Below are 23653 nucleotides of genomic sequence, written 5' to 3' on the forward strand. Positions count from 1 at the left end.
AATAAGCTGAGAGAAAATAATTACTTTGGTATTTGCTCGTATTTGCTTCCTTAATAGTGATAGTGTTACCTTTAACCTCCTCACATCATTCCACAGCCTCTGCTGCAGTTAAATCAGGCATCCGCCTTGAAAGCTGCACAACAAATTCCCCAAACTTCCCCTCAGACCCAGGTCCACAGGGTGGGATGCAATGGAACAGATGCAAGAGACCAGGCCTCAGATTCTCTATATTTTTTCCAGAGAAGTGCTTGACTGTGCAGATCATTATTATAGGAAGGCTGAGGCAATAAGACATTCACCATATACAGGGGAAGAACATGAGCTAGGAGCATGAACTGGATATATTGCATCAGCTTGTTGTGAAATTCAGCATTTTTTTTTGTTTTTGTGGTTTGCATGCTATGGTCTCTGGCCCTCTGTCTGTCTTCCATCACCACTTACAATCGCACGCCTTGGTGCCTGCAGCCATCATTCTCATGGGCTGTGGTAAGAAGAAAACACACAAGTCATAAGCATACTTCCTCAAGAGAAGGAAGTGTCCTCACTGTCCACATTTTTGCTGAAGCTCTTTCACTGGTAGAAGAAAAAGGAAATCAGACTACCATCAAGGGTCTAAAATAGTTGTCCTTTCCCATTCTGTATTTCATATGAAACATGAAGGACACTTTAACACCAATCTTATTTGAAACTCACACGAGTGACAGAAATAACTGTATTTTCTCAATGTACAGGAGCTTCATTTCTCTACACAACACCTTATCTTCCTTATATAAGCCTTATATTCCTAACAAGTTCTCCAAAACATAGAGCATTAAAAAGTGAGTTAAGAAATAAAAGCTAGATTTTCTTATTCAGTTCTGTTTTATTAGCATAAGCAGCTTTCTCATATATTTAAAAAACAAATAACAAAACAAACACTGCAGGCTTACACCACTAGTACAAAAAAATCTGGGAAAAATGCAGAAGTGTTATTAATTAAACTACTGCTTTTAGATTTCCCAAACCTCACTTTTCCCTTTTATCTATGTGACTCCTAACCTTAAGCCAAAGCCCAGATACTTGAGCCTAATCATCTCTGAGTATAACAGTCACAACTCGGACGTCTCTAAGGTGGAACAGATTATACTTAATTGGTCAAATCCAAGGATCCTTCTTAGAAGCCATTATTAGACCTTTCTCCATAACCTTTATAGAAAGTAGAATTTCTTCCCTCCCAGAACAAAAGAAGCTGCCCACAATGCCCAGCCTTCTCAGCAACGAAGCTGAGAATACCACTAAGTCTGTACTTGTTACTGTGCCAAGCAAAACATTTGCCATGCATATCAGTGACAGAGAACTCTTCTGGCAGATGCTGAAACAAACCTTACTAGTTTTATGTAGAAAATATATAGGTACATATAGATAAAATAATTCATTTCCTATAAACCAGATTTTCTCATTTTAGATGAGAAAAGTGACTTCGCTACAAGAAGGTGATAAAAACTCTTGTCTGTGTTACAAAAATGCTCTGCTTTTACCTTCATCCTGACTGGGGCATTCAAAGTTGTAGTGAAAATATGTAATGTAAGTTTTTAAATCAGTTTATGAACAACACACAAACTTGAAAGACTATGAATTCAAGTCATGAGCATCATCTATTAAAAATAGGAAGGATTTAAAAGACCTGTTTATTGCTCCTGATACTATTTTCATTGAATCAGATGAGCGAAATGAGGAATGTGAAGACACCCATCTTCATTCAGTACCTTTTCACTGCTATGTCCAATTCTCACACACAGCGTGGCAGTACTCAGCTTGAAAGCAGTGTAATTTCTGTGATTTCTTTGTTTTGATTGGGAAAGGGAAAGCTAACACTAATGCAGGTATTGATTCCAAGAGTAGTATAAAAATCTTGGTGATATAAGCTTGTAAAAAATTTGACCTAAGGAGTCGCCAGCTAAACTGTGTGCAAGATTTGCCATAGTTAAATTTGCTTTGAAAGCCAAAATAGAGTATGGGTCAGCTCCGATGGAGAGGGCGTTTGTTATTTTACAAATTTCTGAAAGGTCTCTAATGTGAACCATATGTAACAGGAAAACATGCACTGGGTTTATACTCTGCTGAGCTCTCCTTGCTGCTCAAACAGCAACACTGTTGGGAATGCGATTTGGGGACAGGTAGTAGTAAGGGAGCTTTTTGTTCTTGTTGCGCTCAGTGATGGCGCTGACGATCCCATCCAGATTCTTGCGGAATTTTGCCATCGCCTCTTTCACCGGCTTCTCCACAAAATGTTCATCCGGATACACGCCCAGAAACAGCTAGTTGAAAAAAACACCAAGAAATCATGCTTTGAGATTTAAAAAAAAAAAAAAAGGCTGGTCTGTCTCAATGCTATGCCATCCAGCAGAACAACACCCTAAGCTTTAGGAGTGCTACTATTATGCCCAATCAACATTTAAGCTAGCACTTAAGACTAGCACTGCCAGTGAAAGATGTGTCCCACCCACCCTCCATCCCTGGCTGCTGCTCCTCATCCATGGATGCTCAAGTGAAACACAGCACTACAACCACATGAGTCAGTGTGGTCCTGCCATAGCTCTCGTTATCTCCCTACATCCCCCACCTCCTGCAGAAAGGTCAACTTACTTCATTGTCCTGGAACTGACTCAAGGCCCAGACAGCTCCCAGATGCCAACAAGAACGCCCTCTGTCTGGCAGACTCTCCACAATCTGCTCGATGGTGACTGTCCCCTTTTCTATTGGAGGAGGGCAGCGCATTGTCGGTGGGGCATTGGGAATCCAGGAGCACCAGTCATACTGCACAAGGCAAGAAAGCACAGTGAAAAGCTACAGTGGTAGGTATTCAGGAACGCTTCAAAGGAAATGATGAAATTTGGCACTGGGGAGTCTGTTTCTGTAATAGGAGTTCCTCAGAATGAGAAGATACTAACAAAACTGAAGGACAGAGAGACGTTCTTGTGAAGCACTGAAGGAGGTAAGAAAGTCCCTACTATCTTTCCCAGAAGGATCTCACAAGGGAGAGAGTGGGGTCACCTCCATAGGAGCAGTTATTCTGCTGACCACAGACCCAGATTCACTGGTCAGGCAAAGAATTTAGCTATTTTAATAAACAAAGATCTCTTCAAAGTTTGAGGTTATCTTTGATAAAACCACTAAAACGGGTAAAATTTCCTTTTCTCCAATTGCTCTATTCTGCAAAACCTGCTCTAAGAACATGCCCTCAGTGCTGTGGTAAACAAGCTCACAGTTTTTATTGCGTTTGGAGGATATGTTTGCTGTTCTCCAGTCATACTGCATCATTTTTAAATCATCAGATTTGGTGATGTTCTGTTATCGGGGTTGTGATTCCCTATGCCAGATCTCTAAGCTTGCACGTGCACTTTTTGCTGGGCATTGTCAAAGGCCTCTATGGCTCTGATACCCCAACAGGCACCCACCAGTGCAAGCCATGGCCACCTGCTAGCATTTCCTTGCCAGGCTGCTGGGTAAAGGTGGTAGGAGAGGCAGCTGATGGCCAATATGCCATGTACATGTGGCTGTGGTGAGCACCGGACTGGGAACACAGAGATATAGTGGAGGTCCTGTCCCTGGAGACATCCAAAGTCAGGCTGGATGGGGCTCTGAGCACCTTATTGAGCTGTAGGTGTCCCTGTTTATTGCAGGGGAGTTGGACTGGATGGTCTCTAAGGGTCCCTTCCAATTAAAACAATTCTAACTCAGAATCACTTCTGGGATACCTCAGTGCTGCAGGATGGTGATGCCTCATCTTGCCTCAGTTACCATCCTGAGTTTTGCCACCATCTGAAATGCTGCAATTACCATTAACCTTCCTTTTCAAAGTAGTTTTTCTTTATATATGTCCACATATCCTGCCTGATGGATACCTACTAGACACCACAGAGGATCGGGAGCCCATCCTACTGGCTTTAATACAATTTCCCCTTGTAGCAGCTTATCTATGCCACCTCAGAAAGCAGAAGTACAACTCCCACAGACATGTGTAAGGCAATTTTCAACTTTGGTAAATGCTCCAGCAGGCCAGCTAGATTGCTGTACTGCTGGGACTGAACAGCTGAAACACCCAGCTGAGTCAACTCAAAGACAGACAGCGTATACAGCTACATGTGCTGCAGTCATAGCACCGAGCTGTATATGTTCCCTAAGCCACATCTGAAGATGGGATATATGCTGCTTTGGCACAAACATACTGCCAGATTTGCACAGCTTACATCAGCAGTTCTTGGTAATCACCCATGTGCCCATTTGCAGCAAATACAAAGCAAAGCCTCTTAGCATAACTCATTGCATTTTGTTGCAGAATGAGCCACAGACAACCAGCATGTATTCAGACAGTTCAGGTGATGTCTGGAAGGCATGGGGCTGTGGTATCCAGACTATGTACCTGATCCATTCAGCATTTCCAAAATGGATTTTAGTAACCCGTTTAAATGCTTTAAAACAGAATTTTTCCCCATGACAAAATGAATGAAACCAAAATATACAAGGTATAACTCCCAAACCCGCGTTTCAGTACCTATCTAGTACTCAAAATTATTCCAAATATTTCCAAAATCAGTGTTTCCACAGTCCTCATGGGGATTTGCAGACGACACTGCAGTTCAGCCAGAAAGAGCAATGTAATGTCTGCTTATCTATCCAACAGCACTTCTCAGACTGTGCCCTGGTAGGTGCATCTCCCAGCCCAAAGGGATGAACAGTCTTCCCAGAAGTTCCTACCTGGCCAAAATTCACAGCTGCGTGCTGGGCTGATGTGGTGAATATTATCACTGTGAGATATTCTGCTAGTTTCTCCCGTGTCTTGATCACCTTAGGAAACCCTGAATGAGGGAGAAGAAAAGAATAAGTAACCCAGCCATGAAACAACACAGTTACCCAGTAGTCATTGGTTGAAGGTGTGAATTGGAGGACCATGCAACAGCCAAAGAGCAGGACATTCTCCTTCCAACTCTGTTACTGGTTCTGCCATGTGCTCTAACAGCAGTTAATCAAGCTCTGTATCTTGGCTGTCCAGCCATAAAAGCAGAGTGATCCTGCCTTTACCTCATACAGATTTGTGAGGCATCATCATTGTCTGCAAAAAGCAGGTGGCGTTCCTTAGGAGAAAGGCAAAGCATAATTATACCTTTAAAATATATGACATCTCTGTCCTCACACCTACCCTGTGGCAAGGAACCCAGAGAGTCCCTTTTTCTTCCTTCTGCAATGCAAGCAGAGAAATTTCACGCCAAAGAGCAAATGGCTGTCTGCTTGTATTTATAAATGTCTGAGGCTCAGCAATCAAGTGCGCTGTGGGAACAAGTGCGGGGAGAGCTTATATGCTGAAACAATAAGTGAGGAAATGAGAACTTCTGAAACAAAAACAGCAGAATGAGGAACAGAAATAGTTGAATCAAGCAGTCTTTGAGGGGGAGTAATCAAACAGAGCTATTTAAAGAAAGAACAGAATAGTCAGGGATAGGGGAAATATTTTGTCACCAAAGCACATTTAAGCCTGCATCTTTCCTGCCCCAACATTAATCCTGCCCTGTCCCTGTCCCATCCCAGCACGATGACAGGTCCCATGATAACTAGAGATCTGACAGCTCCTTGGGATGAGCTGTCTCTGAGCCAGCTGCTGCCATGTCTGCACCATGAACCTGCTGCAGATGCAAATTCAACCTGGCAGGGGCAAGAAGACATGGTAGCTCTGGTCAGGTACCAAGCCCAAAGAGGAGAGGATACACACCCATTCCTGCACCCTCCTGTCCTCAGCGCACTGTGCTCATCTTGTAAAGGATCTCAGCATGCTCATGGTCAGAGCAGTGCTACCACGGCAGGAGTGGAGGCCAGCTGTCCCCCACTTGTGCCCTTCCTATTCTTTACAGACCCAGGTCGTCCTACTTGCTCTGCCTCAGCCCTTGTGGTGGCAGCAGTGCAGAAAGGTGACGCTGCAGGCTGGGCAGGTTTTCAGCCCATAGGGGCAGTCCATAAAACTGAGTCTGAGGGCCAAGAAGGGAGGGGGTCACCAACAGTTCAAGATGTACAATGCACACAGCCTTGCCATCACTAGAGATCTGGGAAGCTGCAGATCTGGCCAGGCCATCATACCTTACCTGAGGCCTTCACGCCCCTCATCCCATACATGTAAATGTCTTTGACAAAGGCCTGGAGTTCCACATCCTCACACACCACCTCATCGCTCTCGTAGTAGATTTGAATCACATCCTCTGCAAAACTGCAGACAGAGGAACAAATGAAAAAAAAAAAAAAAAACAACAACAAAAAAGCAGAAAGAAATCCTACTGAAGACCTTATGCTGAGCTTACAGAGAGGATACACCTTGCGAGGAAGAGTGGGGCCAAGAGCAGAGCTCAACACCCTCCATCAAGTGGTGGGAATCCAATTATTTCTAACTGCAGTATCACTGCTCCACCATCAGAAGTATGTTGGACCGCAGTCATAGAAACATAGAATATCCCAAGTTGGAAGGGACCTAAAAGGACAGGCTGGGGATAGAAGTCATTTCATCAAGGAGCAGATACTAACACCCCTTCAGAGAAAAGTAGGCTGTGGTTACACGCATGTGAGTGGGCTCAGGTGTGAGAACAGCCAGTGCTCAGAAGGTCACTGCTCACACTATTTATAAACTAGGTACTTACAGTGAATCTCTCAGCCAAGTCTGAGGCTGTGTAATATCCTCCTCCAGCTAACACTGACAAAGAGCTAAACTAAATTGAGTTTACTATCTGGTATTTGAAAAGATATCCTATCTCAATTAGCACAAGAAAGAATAGGAAAGAAAACAAGGGCAGGAACAAGCACACGGGCAGGGAAACTATATCAAGAAACCACAGAAAAGTAAAAATTTCCTTTTCTCTCAAATGGGCACTAACAATTGTAGGAAATATGGAAAGATATTCCCTGTGCTGAAATCACAGGAGGCAAAGATATAAACAACATTCTAAACATTAGTCTTGTGTTATAAACACCCAAGAGTGAAGAGCTTCACTCTCGCAAGACCTCTCCAGGCACAAACTTGCTGCCCTTCTTCAAAATCTGGTCCTTGCAATTTTAAGGCACTTGAAGAAAGGTTTGGTTCAAATCAGTTAGTACTTCAGTTTCCTGGGCTTCAAAACACAGCTCTCTCATGTGAACCACGTTTAACATTTCTGCTTCCACAAGAAACCCAATGAGCTCACATGGGTTGCTCAGGCTGCTGCATTCTTTCTCAGTTTGTGCATAGCTTAAAAAGCTAATTAAATTCCCTTTGCAGGGCTAAATTCATAGAATCGTTTGAGTTGAAAGGGCCCATTAAAGGTCTGGACCAACTCCCCTACATTGAACAGGGACAATTACAGTGAAATCCTACAGATGAATACATACTCATACAGGGGCTTCTGAAATGTAGAATGCAAGAATATAGGCCTGTAAAGGGCAGGAATCAAACATCTCTGACTAGGAAACTGAGCAGGAGCTGAGAGTTAGTAACCGTTCTTCAAGATGGGTTCACAACACTCTCCTTCACCCATGTCATAGCATTCATTCCCTGTGCTAGGACAGGATCATTTCAATCTATGATACTTGAAATTATTTCTTTTAAATGGTAGCCCCCATTGAACCACAGGACTCCACTGGCTCTCAAAATGATCTGTTCTATCTATCTAATGGTAATTTGACTATAGTCTACCCCAAATCTTTCTTACTGTAATTTTAGCCTTCAATTTCTTGAAGTCCCAAGCTGTATTCACAAGAATGTGATGTAGAGCAGAGACAAAATGGAGAGGTATCTCTGGGACAAAGACTTCATTGCCCCTTTCCAGGACTACAGCCTTTTACCTCTTTATTGCCTCCCAAACTCTAATGCCATCATCTCGGTAATAGTAGTAGGGGATATCCTCTTTGCTGTCCATCCCCTTAGCTTTGATATCTTCAGGGAAGCAGAGTGAGCTGTAAGTCAGATCCTTCATTGCTTTCAGAACCATTTGCACGTGTCCTCCTCCACCTGTGGCATTTGCCTGCAGGAACAACAGCAAGATATGAGCAGTGGGAGATAAATTAGGCTCACTTTGTGCCAAGGCTGGTTGTCCAAATTTCCAGGAGATGTGTTATTACAAGTAGAAGAAAGTGCATCTCCACACAAATAAGTACCGAACTGCAGAGGTCTACTGCAGTTCTGCATTTTGACCTCACAGTTTTCACATCTTTTCCACAAACCACATATAACAGATAACAGATCCATTTTCTCCACAGGCACATCTAATGTATCACCTTAAAATAATATAATGAAACAGTAATAAAGTATAGAAGTACTGAACCCAGAGCACTTTCTGCCAGCTCCATGCTCCAGAATGAGTGCATGTGTGAAGGAAGGCAGCCAGGAGTGTGTCAGACCAGAGCTTTTGCTAAACCACCAAGTGGTGCTGCAGAGTGGTTTAGGATTAATGGCAAGTGGCGGTTAGGATTGGAGGCTACTCTTAGGCACCCTGAGATTTAAGCCAGGACAACAATCCTGCTGGGTGTTTGAGTGGGAAAACACAGCATGCTCACAACAAACAACACTGCAAAATCCTTTATATAATCACTGCTCAGAAGCTCCCAAATTTTTCTTTGTGGTGTTAGCAGTGTAGCAGTATGCAGCTTACACTTACTCTCTTCTGTCTGGCTGTACATTTATACTGAAACCAACAATTCTGGAACTTCACGATCCTCATTAGTAGGTCTTAGCAGCACACTCAACCCACATGCATGGGGTACAGATGCTGTCCTTCCACTCAGTTGATGTCAGGAGTGTCTGCCAAGCCTCCACAGTTAGCAGAGGAGCACAGAAGACAAGGAAAGAATCTGCAATTAACTTCTTTTTCTATGTAGGCAGAAAAACTTTGGAGCACGGAAGCTTTTTTTTTTTTTTTTTTTTTTTCCCTGGTGCCAGAGGTATGTCAGGAACTTGCCCTGGTTGCAGCTAGCACATTTCCACAGAGAGGGCTGCTTGCCAACCTGTTGCGGTTCTTAGATGTGGCATGCTGTTTCTGGGGTAGCAAGGAGATGAAGAGCTGTTATCACAGTAAACACTATTACAGTTGGGTTTAGATGTTTGTATATCATACAGCTCTGAACTGGTTACTTAGAGGTGAAAGATACCATCTTCAGCACAACAGGAAGTGAATTAACTGAAGGCATCATTTCTGTGTCTCAGGCGATGCTGTTTATGTTTGTGCTTTAGCTGAAAGTCAAGAAATAACACAGTATGTGATGGATAAAGAATTAAAACACATAGGGACCCATGAAAAATAACAAGATTTGCAAAGGGAATTACTTACCTTGTCAAAAAGGCCACATTCACAGATGAGCTGTTCTCGAGCTTTGGTGTTGATGGCTATTGTGAATCGCATGTGTGGCACCAACAGCTGTGAAATACGACAAACAAAGGTAGAGGACAAATTCTTTGATTGAATTCAACCGTGTGCAGAGTTTGAAGTCCTCGATGAGAGCAGCTAGCTCTACATTGCCTTGCCAGGCAGCTGGTCAAACCATCCCAATCGAGCTACCACCAGGATGTACTTCTGATTTGTCAAGCCAAAAAGAAAACCTTACTGACTCCCCCAGAACCTCTTCACAGAAAGACCAACCTTGAAGAGGGGATGTACAGCAGGCAGCTGCCGGAACATGGCAATGCTGAACACCTCTGAGACAAGGTGTGTCCGTAAGAGATGGGTCACTGTCTGGTGGATGTGGAAATCAGATGAGCGAACCCAAATTTTGGCCAGCAGCCAGTCATAGGTGGCATCTGAAGGAAGGAAAATGGGATTTTCTGGCCCAGGCTTTTGACCAAGCTGAAAGAGATGGAAACAGTACAATCCCCAAGTTCATGTGCGTTTACGATGAGACAATAAGCAATGTGACCCTTTATACACTCTGACAGCAAGCTCACCTGGATTGCAATGGGTACTATTTTATTCTCCAGATTCTTGTACAGCAAACAGATGGGTGCAGCCAAGTACTGTATTGTACATGGGTCTGTCTTATTGGCATCCACGCCATCCAGCAGTTCATAGTCCACAATGAAAATGTTTCCTTGCTGGTAAAAAAGTGAAAAGGATTTGGTGTGTTTTAACAGAAAGAGGGAGAAATGAAAGAACACAGCAAACTGTTCCTGGTGGGAAGGACAGAAAAAGGACAGGGCAGCATCTGAAAGGTAGATGAGAGAGGAAGAAGACAGCACTGAGAGAGGTTAAGAAAGAAAAGCAGAAAGGCGCAAACAGTGAGGCTCAGAACTAAGGCTGGGGAGCCTGGGCCAGGGGCTGGTTCATGCCCTGCAGTTACAGGTAGCTGCTAGCCCACCTTTGCTCATGGAGGCTCAGGAGTGATGTTTGCTATTGGGACAGCAAGCACCTCTACACAAGCTACCTGACTTGTGTCTGCTGACCCTGACAGCAAACCTCTCAGCAGAGAGCGACTGTGTATTTGGCATTCATGCAGTGACACTGAGGTGCAAACAAGTTTCACATTATTCCACACCCCATGCTCATTGTACAGACAAAAGGAATGTACCATCCTCCTAGTCCTTCAGCATTTTAGTTCAGCTTTGTGGGTGACCCTCCTGGGAAAGGGTAGGATGCTTCGCGCTTCTGACACTCCCTATCCTTTGAGACGAAAGCACTGTGAAGGACCCTTCACCTCCTGGTGGCATCCTTTTAACTGGACCTGGAAAAGGGCCTGGCCTGCAGCTGGAGTGTGGAGATGTGGCTGAAATGTAGCTAGAACAGGGAGTGGAGGTCAGAGAACACAAGGAAGAGCAGACGGAGTCCAATCTCACCCCAAGCCCTACCTTCACTTCTTCCTCCAGGGTCAAGTTCCTCTCCAGGCTGCATTCTACCATATCACTGGTCACTGGCAATTTCTTGGGAATCTCTGTGCATCGCCGTATCAGCACAGGATTGCAGCCATTCAGGAACTGGTAGCCAAACATAAAATCTTCTTTCCAGTGCTGCATCACATATTCTAAAGGAAAACAAGTCAGCAGCATCAATATCACTGTATTTCAGATTCCTTTATTTATCCCCCACTCCTTTTGTTACACTGCACTGAAACATTCAACTTCTATGAAAAATATGCTCTCCATCTGCAGACCACCTCCTTATGTCTTCCATGATATTCTTCAATCTTAGTATCCAAATTCTTGGGGTTTGTTATACAGACAGTTAAGCCCCAAAACAATGGCACAGGCAGGGAAAGGGAAATACCCAAGGGGGAAGGGAAAAAACAGCAGTGACTGAAGCTGGGTGAGAGGTACCTGGGGAACGATGTTGACTTTGGGCTTCTCACTAACATTGCTCATTGGCTGGGTTGTTTTTGTTTTTTTTTTTCCCCTGCTCATTTTTCAATTGTTAATACAAAGCAGATTAATAACTCTTTTGAATAAAACAATAGTGTTGGAGACTCCATCTCCTTATTACATCTTTGGTAGTACTGTGTGCTTTCCACATTGCAGTTCTCTGCTTCTTAATGTCATTATGGTCACTTCAAACTGCAAGCTGAGAGTCAGAAAACACATGATTAAAAACAAAATCCCACTGATGCTGACAGGGAAGCTGCATGACTGAAAAACGTGAACTTGCTTCTGCCAAGTCTTGCCAATAATCAGATTAAGAGGTGCTCTCACAGCTGAGATCCATTCTTATAGTTTAAAACTCACAGAATTGGAGCTTTCCTCATGGGTATGGAAATATTATCAATGAAATTAAATGTAGATTATATCTAATCCTTGTACTTTAGGAAGAAATCTTATTAAACTTAACAAATTGATGCAATTAGTTTTTAATAGCTTCAGCCTCCTTACGTGCTTTACTTTATACTTGAAATCATAGAAGTGCCTCCTATTTCTGTTAATTGGTCCTTTAGTCAGCCTGAAGAGGGGAGAAACTTCAGAACAGGAAGGAAAAGCATGTTCCTTTGCAGAGCCAGAATGAGTAAATCTACACATGCTTTAGGAGCTACATGCTAACTGAATAATAGCATCTGTGTATCTATTATATCCATTACTACAGTAAAATAATATCAAATAATACAACTGCAGGCTGTAGTAGCAAGCTAGGTCTGGCTCACAAATCAAAGGCTTCCCAGCCCCACTTTACAGAAATGACTCCATCACCCCATCTCCATCTGCAACTCTTTTACCTGGCTTTCAAATAACTACTAGGATTTCACACAAAAAAAAAATTAAGGAAATAAGAATTTTGTCTTTGTCTTTTAATACTACGTGAGTGGAATTTTTATCAGTACAAAGGATTTTCCAGATACTTATATTTGAAAGCAAAAAAGTAAACACAGACTCTTACAGATATATATCTATTCCTGGTAAGATGTGAGCACGGAATGGTAAACATATCACCATGTTTACTATGGTGTGCATAATAAATTCCAACATGTTTTTGGAAAGAGATGACATTTGGGATAGATGCTGCGAGCCCTTTCAAGCACTAACTTGCACTCATTCCCAGCAGGAATTACAGTTCCTCTGGTTCTGGTCAGATGGACTATTTTGTGCACCAGGACCAGGTGAAGAAGTTACAGCTCCCAGCTCATTCTCTGCCCTTTGCAACATGCCTCCAGACTTACTGGCTTGACAGCTTGCAAGTTTTGTCAAAACGACTCATTGGAACAACTTGTGAAACCAAAAAGATCCAAGCCATGGGCAGACAGTTGGAACTGGAAGGTTTTTAAGGTCCCTTCCATTCTAAGCCATTCTATGTTTCTATCATAACTTTGCTTGGTAGTCCTGTGGGTTGTTGTACGATCAGCAGTCTAAGATTACTTGCTGTTTATGGTAAATGACGTTCAAGCAGAAGTGTAGGTCAGCCTCTTCCTTCCTAATCAGATATATTCAAGACAGAAAATCGATCATTTGATGATGAAAATGTGAGAAAATGCTGACAAACTCACCAGAGATTGTGTTACTGATTCTCACAAAGATCTTCTCAAAATCTGCAAAGTCACTCCAGGAAGACTGGAACATGTGCATAAAACGGTTGATATAGAGATTCTCCATCCTAAAAACAAAGCCTTACGCTGTGACATAAATGGTAGCTTTGTTGTTATTAAATAGAAAACATTTATTTTGATTACATGTCAGTGGATTTAGAATCAGGTTTTCTTTCCACTAGCATCTTCAAATGTGCAAAGAAGAAGACATGCACTGCACGAAGATGGGGAGAACAGTTAAGAGAGCAAAGAAAGACCACAGTGTTGCAGCAAATCCTCCTGGAGGAGGGGAAGGGGGAGAATTCTATGCAGATGTAGATGAAGATGCAGTTGTAAATTATAAACTAAGACTGAGAAACCTTAAAATGAACTGGATTGGAAGTGGTCAAAGAGGACAAGAAGCCCGCAAAGACAGCAAGTGGCATTGTGAAAGAGGATTCCCATCAGCATAACCAGAAAATCAGACAAGGGACATGTAGAAAGGCTGCTTCTGCTGCTACAGATAGCAGTCAAGATAAGAAGAGGTGCCTGGAGGCACGTTAGGAAGCATCTTGTGCAATTATCTAGCCTGGGCCTGGAAGCAACCTCTTTGGAGATCTCATCACCCCTGACAGGAGCACAGAAGGAGCTCTGAATGGCCTTTCCTGAATATCAGGAGATGGAAGGAGTATTGGGCAGGACTTCCTGGACAGACGGCAAGTATCTAAATATCAGATGAACTTCTAAAAGAAGCATGACCACGTAGGTTTTCAGCCATGTCAGGTCACTAAATGGACTCAGATAAGAAAGTATTCACTGTTATTAGGAATGGCTGTAAAACCTGCTAGTTCTCTTATCAACCTATGTTTGACGATATAATCCCCATCTGATCACTGAAACACTGAGAGGCATATCATTCCAAAATACGGAGGGACCAGCATGTTATCAGAGTCACAGATGTAGGAACTGTGGATGATCTCAAAGCAGCCTTGCCTCACCTTGCCTTTTTCCCCACCATTTGATAAAGTATGACATGGCTCAGCCTTGTGAGACAGCTCAGAAGCAGACTCACAGTGCAGACATTTCCTGTTCTCCCATTAACTTCATACTGTCCTGCTGGGCAGGATTTTTCAGGCTCACCAATGGCCAGGACTGTTTTTTCAGTGACATGACAAGTTCAGGTGTGATAGTGACTTTGATGCCTGGAGCGGATTACTCTCAGGTGTGGTTAAGTGATGACTTAAGCCTACATCTGATGGGAATAGCTTTTCTTCAGCAGAGTCTCAAAGGTGCATTGACACCACCTTTTGGTACCTGATTGAAAGGCCTAATTTTCTCAAACAGCCAGAGGAGAGAAGCATCTTCAGGGGGCATCACTGAGCAAAGCCAGATGCCTAAGGCAGTAGGTGTCAATAACTCCTTCGCATGCTTTTCAGAAGTCTTTCCTCATTCTGCCTACAGCCAAACAGTGTCTAATGAGAATGCAGAGGAGCAGCAAGTTCCAAGAGTAAAGAGCTCAAAACATCAATTAAAACAAAAAAAAAGTTGTGGTTTTTTTTTTTTTTTTCCCTGCTTTGTTTAACCACAGGTGCAGATGGGAGAAAAGAATCCAATTCTGAGATTCAGTGAAACCTACAACATGGTCACATCCTTACTCTGCACAAAAAAAGTTTTTGCAAAATGCCTGAAGCACCACAAACACTCACGCTTTGGAGTAGTTCAGAATGAAGTCGATTCCTTTCTCGTTGTCAAACTGGATGTCACGGGGCAGCTCGCTGTGACAATGGGCATCAATGCTCAATGGAAAGCCAGGATGCCACTCCTTCCAGCTGAGAAAAGAGAAGTTGGATTAACCATATCAGTTCACCAGCACAAGAGCTCCATCATTCTATTACCTATGCTGCTGCTGTGACTCAGTCATAAAGAAAACTTGCATCACTTGGGACCCACAGGACTCACTTAGGACAAAAATACTGACTTATACTACAATAATACCTACCAGTAACCTAAAGAAACATGAAGTAGAACAGAAGGCATCTAACTTGACCAACTACCATCACAAAACTTGACGTATCTTAATACCTGCGATATTTCCAAATGCCTGTCACAATCGGTTAGAATTGGCAGTAACTACAAATTCACTGGGAAGTGAAATGGGCAGAAAGACAGCTGTACAATGCACACTGTTTGGTCACATCAACCTCATTCTTGAGGCTACAGTTTTGCAGAACTAAAACACAGCCATAACTGGGTGAAAAAAACAGCCTGAGATTTGGAGTAAGCAGCAATGTGATATCATTTTGTTCGCCATATTTGTGCAATGGACAGAGAGAGGAACATAGGTTTTGTAAGTGACTTGCACCCTCTCACGAGTTCTGCTGTACAAAGGCATGCTCAGACAGCCACCAACCTAAGGTAAGAATGCTCTACCCAATTGGCACTGCAGAAGTCACTGGGCAGGAAAACCATCTGTCTCACATTTGCAAAAAATACTGTGAAATTACTAGCAGCTCGAAGTGTCAGGCATGTGTCTCATTTCCTCCAAAAGGCAATGCTACTAGAGGTGCACACAGCCTGGGCTCAGCTCCTGAGCCTGCCTCCTGATGGCCATGGTACTAGACCTCTGCTGTGTATGATGTCCTACTGTACCCTGTTTTTACCTCAAAAGAAAAGAAGACAATTTGTAATGGGGAATATTTCAGCAGTGTTTCCAAATTGTCTGCCGCACACAGACTGCATTGTGCACTATCAGTTAAACATCTGAATTGCAAATCGCTATTTTCCTGGAATTACCAATGGTTTTGCCTTCGTTTTTGCATGTGTAAACAAGATTTTGTGCCACCTATCTTTTTTATCTAGATTTTCCTCTGCTGCTTCCCATTATTTGTGATCAAGATCCTTTCTTAGTCAAATCATATCAACAACACATATGCCAAACCTCAATCTGTCAGTTCTGAATGAAACCTCTGTTATTTTCATGCTCTTTCTCCTGATAAGAAGAGGGAAATAAGATAAACTTTCCTTCTTTTAACAGAAAGTATGTTCCTATAAAAAGGAAACGTATGACATCTTCTGGAATTACCCACTGATAAAAGATTTTCCTATTGTGACCTTCTCTTATTTAGAAAAAAGCTTATAACTCTATAGAGATAGATAACACCACTGTGTTTTGATGGTACATTCCAGTCTGCTCAGCAAGGTCAGATCTTCCACTGCACCCTGGTTCAAGAAGTGACTAAAACTCACTAGAGCAGCCACAAAGCTCCAGATAAGATGACGTGTTGATATCACTCTCCAAAACTGGAGTCCTGCTTGTAAAAGACAAGAAAATCTATTTTTATCTTTTCTTGAAAGCACAGCTGTAGACCAGAGGGCTCATATAGAGACTGTACCACTGAATTTCACCTTACATCTTCTAGACAGACTTATCTGGGATTCAAGTATCTTGTAATGCAGCCACGTGCAGCAGGATGACCATCGTTTACAATGAATCCCATCTAAGTAAAAAAGCACATATAGCCAACATGCAAACTTTCAGTTTTGTTTTACCAGCAGTTCAGTATTTAGAGCAATATGGGTATCTGAACATGCTCTGCCAACCCCTGACCCAAGGACAACAGGCCCTGGACTTTTGGGGAGCTGTGAGGGACTCACCGGTACATTTTCTGACGATCCTCAAGCTCTTTGCGTCTGTGCTGCTTGAGTATCTGGGTCTTGTCATCCCGGGGGAGCTTTGCTATGTATGGGAGAAAGAAAGAAACAGGGTTATGAGGTTCCTTTATCATCACCCAGGTCTTGAGAAGGAAACTGGTGTTTCAAAGCCTTCCAACTTCTGTCCTAAACCTTTACAAAATTTCTGTGGGAAAAGCTCACACAATCCAGTTTAGTACCTTCAGCTCCTAATGTGGTGCCTAAATTGGTTAAGCTAAGAGCAACTATCTCATCTCTATAGAAAACCTGAGTTCCTAAGGAAGATACTTGGTTTAGATAGCCTCAGTAGGGTCATGGGACTTAATTTCATATTTCAGCATCTAGAAGAATTTTCATCAATCAAAGAAATAATAATATTGCCTTGGACAATGTTGTAAGTTAAACTACAACACTAGGAAATTTCTCCCATCCTCTTTCCTTGAGCTGTACTCTCCCCTGCCAGCCTGAGGCAATAAGCACATTTTCCTGCCATGAGAACAGAAAACCCAGTGAGGCTTCAATTCCAGACAACTTGCATTTCTGACCATTGTACACACCATACTGCTAAATAACAGAGACTTCCTTAGTGATGAAGAGAAAGCACAAGGTACATGACTTGCTTTACATAGGCAAATGGAAAGGCAGATAAAGCCAGCAGGAGTTTTATGGGAATAGCTATTTTGGGTTGGAAATACTGGAGGTAATACAACCAATAATATATACATACATATATATATATACTGCTAACAGTTTCCAGCTGGCTGTGTTTACGGTACCAACAGGGTTTCACTTGCTTTTTTCCTTTATCTGACCATATTCTGAATGCCGTGCAAAGGTCATGGAAGTCTGGGATGTATACAGGGAAAGGGGAAGGAAAGGTGGGAGAATTCTGGCTGCTGCACAGGATGTTTCTCATGGTGCTCACCTCTTCCATCTCGAAGGACAACTTCTTTCTCATCTGTAATCCAACGGTAACATGGGAATTCCAGATAATCGCCCAGTGGTGTTTTGACAGTGACGTGCTTAAGGTACCAGTCATCTTGGTACCAATATTTTCGTTTCTCAATTTTTATTAGCTGAATTTCTCCAAGGTCTTCTTCCACCGTCACGTCATAGGAGTCAACCTACAAAGCAGAAATAGTCAGTGATACACTGCACATGTGGAAAGCAAAGCCAGGACTGTACAAGCACACCTGGCCTTCCTTGTGGCCAGTATGGCATGGCAGCAACAGTACTTTCCTGGTTCCAGTGAGGGAGAAGGACAAGGACAAGAGGAAGGGGAAGGATAAGGTCATAAGTGGATTATATGTTTGCAGTAGAAATGAAAGGTGAATGAAATAAATAAGACCATGTAAAGCACACCAAAAGTGGGGAAACATTTTGCATCTAATCCAAAGACAGTATCACCCCTTGAAATGTTTGCAAGTCTGAGAAAAATCTGCAGACCATGATAGCTTTTGCTACTGCAATAGGCCATAAAGAGGTGTTGATTCAGCAAACCTATTCACACTGCTGCACCGGAAGGATAATCATAGGTTAACACACTGGATGGTGAACTCTTGACTCAATGATGGATATGTCAGCCCCCTCACAAGGCTGGGGTTAACCTTTGTGATCTGTGTGATCTCCTGCTGCATGCAGGAACAGCACTGAGCACACTGCAGTTTTGGTGGTAATTGCACTACTAGGTAATATCAGAACAGAAAGAAATGAATAATCATTTTGCACAGGGCCAATAAGGCCATGTGTAGTGCTAAGCAACTCAGGAGAATGGAAACTGATTCTCAATTTCCAACAATGTGAACAGTTCAGGGCAAAGGAGAGCAGTCAAGTGCTCATTGTAAAAGCTGAACTGCCACAGAAATCCTGAGAGCAGCAGCCACAGCCTGCCTGCTCAGATGACCCTGCTCAGCATAAGGTGTTTACAAGAAGAGGCTGTATTCTCTTGTGGTTTTTCTCAGCACAAGCAACCTTAGAAATACTAACTAGCTGCTGATACTCAAAGGGTGAGATTCACTTTCACTATATGCTGTATATATCCACTATATGCTTCAGTGTCTGCGGGACCCTTTCTACAAGCTATGCATGAATTACTAGCTGTGATGATCATTTTAGGATGAAAGCATCTGTATGTCCACCAAAGTTTGAGATGACAGACCTCAGTTCTCTCATACTCCACCACCTGAAACTACCGCCTTTCATGGCTCATCTAATTGACTCATACAAGTGAGAGAAAAAAGAAAAAAGAAACAAAGAAAGGCTTTGAAATCCGTGCTGCAGATAACAAAACCTTGCCTTTGCCCATCTTTCCCCATGATGTTCGTCAATCAACTTTGAAACTGTTCAGGCTACAATTGATAAACTGCATCTCCGATGAGGCTGCTTCATATCAACAAAGACAAAGGGATTTCTTCTAATGTTCACCCTAACTTCACTTAAAGTCAAATATTTAAAATCAGTCTTGGCGTCACTTACTTTGATTCACTGAGACTTAACAGACTAATCTCAGTCAGAGCCATATTCTTTCCTACACACTTTCCTACTAAAGCCAAAGCCATTGAACATTTTCTTTCAAATAGGAGACTCATCCAGTCTTAAAACAGAATTTGCAATCTTGATGTCAGCAGCATACCTATCCATACAAGGTGGTAGCACATGAAGGAACTGTGCTTCACCAAACAGCATGGCTGTTCTTGGCAAGCCTGGCATGACAGCACCTGCCTGCCAGGCAGGAGCTGGGAGATGAAAATCGCATAGTTGAGATTTCAACTGACATATTAAAATGGTGTCTCTGACTTTTCCTTGCATATCCAAGCAGAACAGAAGTAGTTCTTTCGGTAGAGCCAATATATACACTCATTTTGAGAGTTTACGCTGCTGAATCTTCAGCCCCCACCCCCTTCACTCACACTGTCCCAGAACAGCTAGAAGGATGATGTACACACGTAAATTCATTCCCTCGGTGTTTTAAAAGTTTGAATCAGCTCTGGAGACTGAAAAAACACTGACTGGCTTTTCAGAGAGATCACCACAGTAGTGCTGTGAGCCTCCACTATGGTAGACAGTGACTGTAGGACGTAATCTGTGATCTTGCCCAACATGCCTGACTATATTTTAAAATTTCTCTTCAAATTTTCAGCTAGCTTCCATTAAAAAAAAAAAAAAAAAAAAAAAAAAAATCCTCATTTACACATAACTACTTATATTGTTTCTATAATTTACAAAACCTTACTTTACACAAACTTACATAAGTGTATCTAAGATTTGATGCGATGAAGGTGCAGTAAAGGTGTGGCAAGCTGTGCAGACGGTGCAAGGTTCAAAGAAGCAGGTTGGTTTTTTTTTGTTGCTCAATGGTTTTGTTGCATTTGTGTTATGAGGTACCCTGTTAAACTACATTGCACCGCAGTGTCTGCGCAGTAAACCATAGGAGCTGGGAGTTTTTAAACAATTGGCTTCGGGGAGAGAGAATCACAGAATCACAGAATCACAGAATTGTAGGGGTTGGAAGGGACCTCCAGAGATCATCGAGTCCAACCCCCCTGCCAAAGCAGGTTCCCTACAGTAGGTCGCACAGGTAGGCATCCAGGCAGGTCTTGAACATCTCCAGAGAAGGAGACTCCACCACCTCCCTGGGCAGCCTGTTCCAGTGCTCCGTCACCTCACTGTAAAGAAGTTCTTGCGCATGTTTGTGCGGAACTTCCTATGCTGCAGTTTCTGGCCATTTCCCCTTGTCCTGTCTCCACTCACCACTGAAAAGAGTCCGGCCTCGCCATTCTGCCCCCCACACCTTAGATATTTATAGACCTGGATCAGGTCCCCTCTCAGTCTCCTTTTCTCAAGGCTGAACAGACCCAGTTCACTCAGCCTTTCCTCATAGGGGAGATGCTCCAGGCCCTTCACCATCTTCATGGCCCTCCGCTGGACTCTTTCCAAGAGATCCCTGTCTTTTTTGTACTGGGGAGCCCAGAACTGGACGCAGTACTCCAGATGAGGTCTTACCAAGGCAGAGTAGAGGGGGAGGATCACCTCCTTTGACCTGCTGGCCACGCTCTTTTTAATGCACCCCAGTAAGCCATTGGCCTTTTTGGCCACAAGGGCACACTGCTGGCTCATGGCCAACCTGTCATCCACCAGGACACCCAGGTCCCTTTCCGCAGAGCTCCCCTCCAGCAGCTCATCCCCCAACCTGTACTGGTGCATGCAATTATTCCTCCCCAGATGCAAGACTCTACACTTGCTTTTGTTAAACCTCAGAACAGAGTGAATGAAGGCCGTAAGACTGTCCAAAGTCCCTTAGCAGCCCGTCTGAGCGATTTACCCTTCTGCAAAATTGCAAGCTCTTTCTGGCAGAGAAGCACCTCCTGCTGACCAGCCTAGTGCTGCAAAAGAAGCAACAAACCAGCACACTGCATACACAAAGCCCAAAGCCACACACAACTGTTTTTCTTCTGGAAGTACTGCTGAGTGCGTTTCAGCAAAAAGCAGATGGAAGGGTAACAGGAAGCAGACAGAGAACTGGGGGACACCACGCACTCACACTGAAATTGCTTTGCACCAACAGGAACTTACTCAAAAAATAGTGAGTGAAGAAAAGCAGCTCCAGCTTTCTAAACTGCCCATGTCCAGTGCTTGGAGTAAGTCAGACTGAAACTAAAAGTACACTGGCATTACGAAAGCTCCTTCTGGTTTTCCCACATCCCTTCCCTTCTATCAGCATTTGGCATGCAGATCTGCTCAGAGCTGGTTGGAGACCTCATCCAGCATATCTAGAAAAACTCACTGTTTGCATTAATTCAGATGAAGCCATTCTCAGGATAATGGCACTACTGAGACTGGCCCACCATTTAGTAAAGAAACTGGAAAGTGATAAAGCTTTACAAGATAGTACTCTGGAATTCTGGTTATCAGTGAAAAAAATTGCTTTATTATTATTGTTATTTTTCAAATGTGATCACATATTAATTATTTGGAAGAAAAAGAAAATTGTAGGGATGTTACCAAAATGCCAGAGGCAGAACTGGCTTCAACTGTCACATTTTACAAAGCAACCAACCTGAAAGTCTTACAGTGTGCTTCAGTATTGTTTGCTGGTTTGCTTTTTGTTCCATATCACTACTTTTCTTCTCTTTCCTTCTTTGCAAGGTATATCAGTGAGACTCATGGTGTTCTGGGCACAGTGTTACCTGAACAGGTGCCTGGAGGAATGCACGGCAGTGCCCAAAGAAACACTGCCTGCAGCAGCACAACGCACGTCAAGCATCCTGTAAAGCAGCCATCTTACAGAACACACTACGGGAGGACTGATATGGAAATAATTTGGATAGTAGAAAAAGTCAAGAATTAGTCACCTTTTAGTGGACTTTTGCTGGAACTTGATGATCTTTAGGGTCCCTTCCAACTTAAGCCATTCTATGATTCTACAAAGGAGTGGACGCCCACTGGGGGGATCAAGGGTAACAAGATCTCTGCAATGAATGCTTACTCATGAAAGAAAGTAATTTCAACAGCAGCAACAGGGAGGAACCCACACCTCTGAAATTTCTTTTCCCGGGATGTTTATCCACACATATTTGGGGGCCATATCTGCACACACCATCAACACTAACTTAAAATGCTGTCATTTGCAAGCCATACCTGAGGTGCCCAATCAAGGAAGGACGGATAGCTGGCGCAGGCTGTGCACCCCATGGGTAAAAATGTACCTACAGGCAAGGCAGCACTGTGATGGTGGGGCCAAATTTGTATGCACAGTGGTGGGGCTCATCTCCAAAGCGAATTCAATCATAGAATCATAGAATCAGTTAAGGGCACTTATAAAAAACTTTTCAAGTCTCTTAAATCTCCTTAGATCTCCTGGGAGCTGTGAGTAGGCTACAAATAAAGTACACGTTAAAAAAAAATATTATCAAGAGTCCATTATTTTGAAGTCAGACAATAAACAAATGAGATCCATACTGAAAAGATGGTCGGCGTATAGGAGATAGCAGCTGGGCACAGCACAGCGCACGCGACAGGGTGAGCCCGAGCAGCCCCTCTGACAGCCCAGCGTCAGCCCAGCCCTGTGCCTGGTGCTGTTTTGCAGCTACCATTTAAAGTTGAGATGGAGAGCTCCGAGCCCCGGCTCGCCTGCCCCGATGCCCACCCCCATCCCCGCAGCAGCGGGACGGGCACTGCCGACTGAGCCGGGGCTGTGCGGGCACTCACCGCGCCGCGCTCGAAGTCGTTGTAGAAGGGTTTGTCCAGGAGGTGCCTCTCGCTGCAGCCCGCAGTGCCCTCCAGGCTCAGGTACACATAGTCGTCGGTGCCCGCGAACCACTGGCTGCCCGTAGCCACGGTGACGGTGTAGGACGGCATGGTCCCACCGGCACGGCACGGCACGGCCGAGCCACACAGCTAAGCCTTGTCAAGCCCCCGCCGAGCACCGCCCCGCTGCCCGGCCCGGCCCGGCCCTGCCCACCCGCGCTGTTCCTCTTTATTACTGAATCTCTCCGATCTTGCCAGGCCCCCGCTGCCTCCGCATAGCCGCCTGTAACACAAACTGTGCGCACACACACACACAGCGTTCCCACAAAGCACTGCAAGGATCCCACATTTTTACACTCCCCACCCCGAGTGCAGCGAGCGCCGAACCTGTTTTAATAAAGATGCTAACACTGAGATAAGATCTGCCAGTGCTCCTCTCATGTTCAGCCTACCCCAAGGAAAAGAGCCCCAGAGCACTGATGTTGTACACATGGCACCAATGCACCAAGCCCACTGACGCCACACTCCCGTATTTTCATTAGGCACACATGCAGGCCCTATGCTGGCACCCCCTTAACTCTGTCACACTGCTGCTGCACAGCCCCACGTGGGGAGGAGCTGGGCTGTGGCTTCTGCAGATCCCACTGCACAGCTGCAAGGTTGTTACTGGAGGCTCTGCTTCAGCCTCTAACACCTGCCCATGATGGGTTGTGGCTTGTTCAGTGTGGTCACTGGTGGTGACAGCCTGCAACATCCTCCT

The 23653-nt window shown here is 43.9% G+C and overlaps 1 protein-coding gene across 2 annotated transcripts; it reads right to left on the minus strand.

The window, feature by feature from the left end:
* Positions 1-848: 848 nt before the first annotated feature.
* On the minus strand, positions 849-23029 carry ALOX5 (arachidonate 5-lipoxygenase). Of its 2 annotated transcripts, XM_042863388.1 has the most exons (14): positions 22855-23029; positions 17573-17771; positions 16612-16693; positions 14664-14786; positions 12940-13046; positions 10826-10998; positions 9929-10075; positions 9627-9830; positions 9318-9404; positions 7837-8015; positions 6114-6235; positions 4738-4838; positions 2626-2796; positions 849-2297 (listed from the first exon to the last, which is right to left on the minus strand). In XM_042863388.1, exons 1-14 carry the CDS (start codon positions 23002-23004, stop codon positions 2118-2120), a joined length of 2025 nt encoding a protein of 674 aa, XP_042719322.1. In that variant the 5' UTR covers positions 23005-23029; the 3' UTR covers positions 849-2117. The 2 variants fall into 2 exon arrangements, with proteins under 2 accessions (XP_042719322.1, XP_042719323.1); XM_042863389.1 differs by lacking the exons at positions 849-2297; positions 2626-2796 and adding an exon at positions 5180-5307 and having other exon boundaries at positions 4744-4838.
* Between the last annotated feature and the right edge of the window lie 624 nt (positions 23030-23653).

This window comes from Lagopus leucura, unplaced genomic scaffold (assembly GCF_019238085.1).
Source record: "Lagopus leucura isolate 7727_CA_CO unplaced genomic scaffold, USGS_WTPT01 Super-Scaffold_739, whole genome shotgun sequence".
In the NCBI taxonomy this organism is placed as follows: Eukaryota; Metazoa; Chordata; class Aves; order Galliformes; family Phasianidae; genus Lagopus; species Lagopus leucura.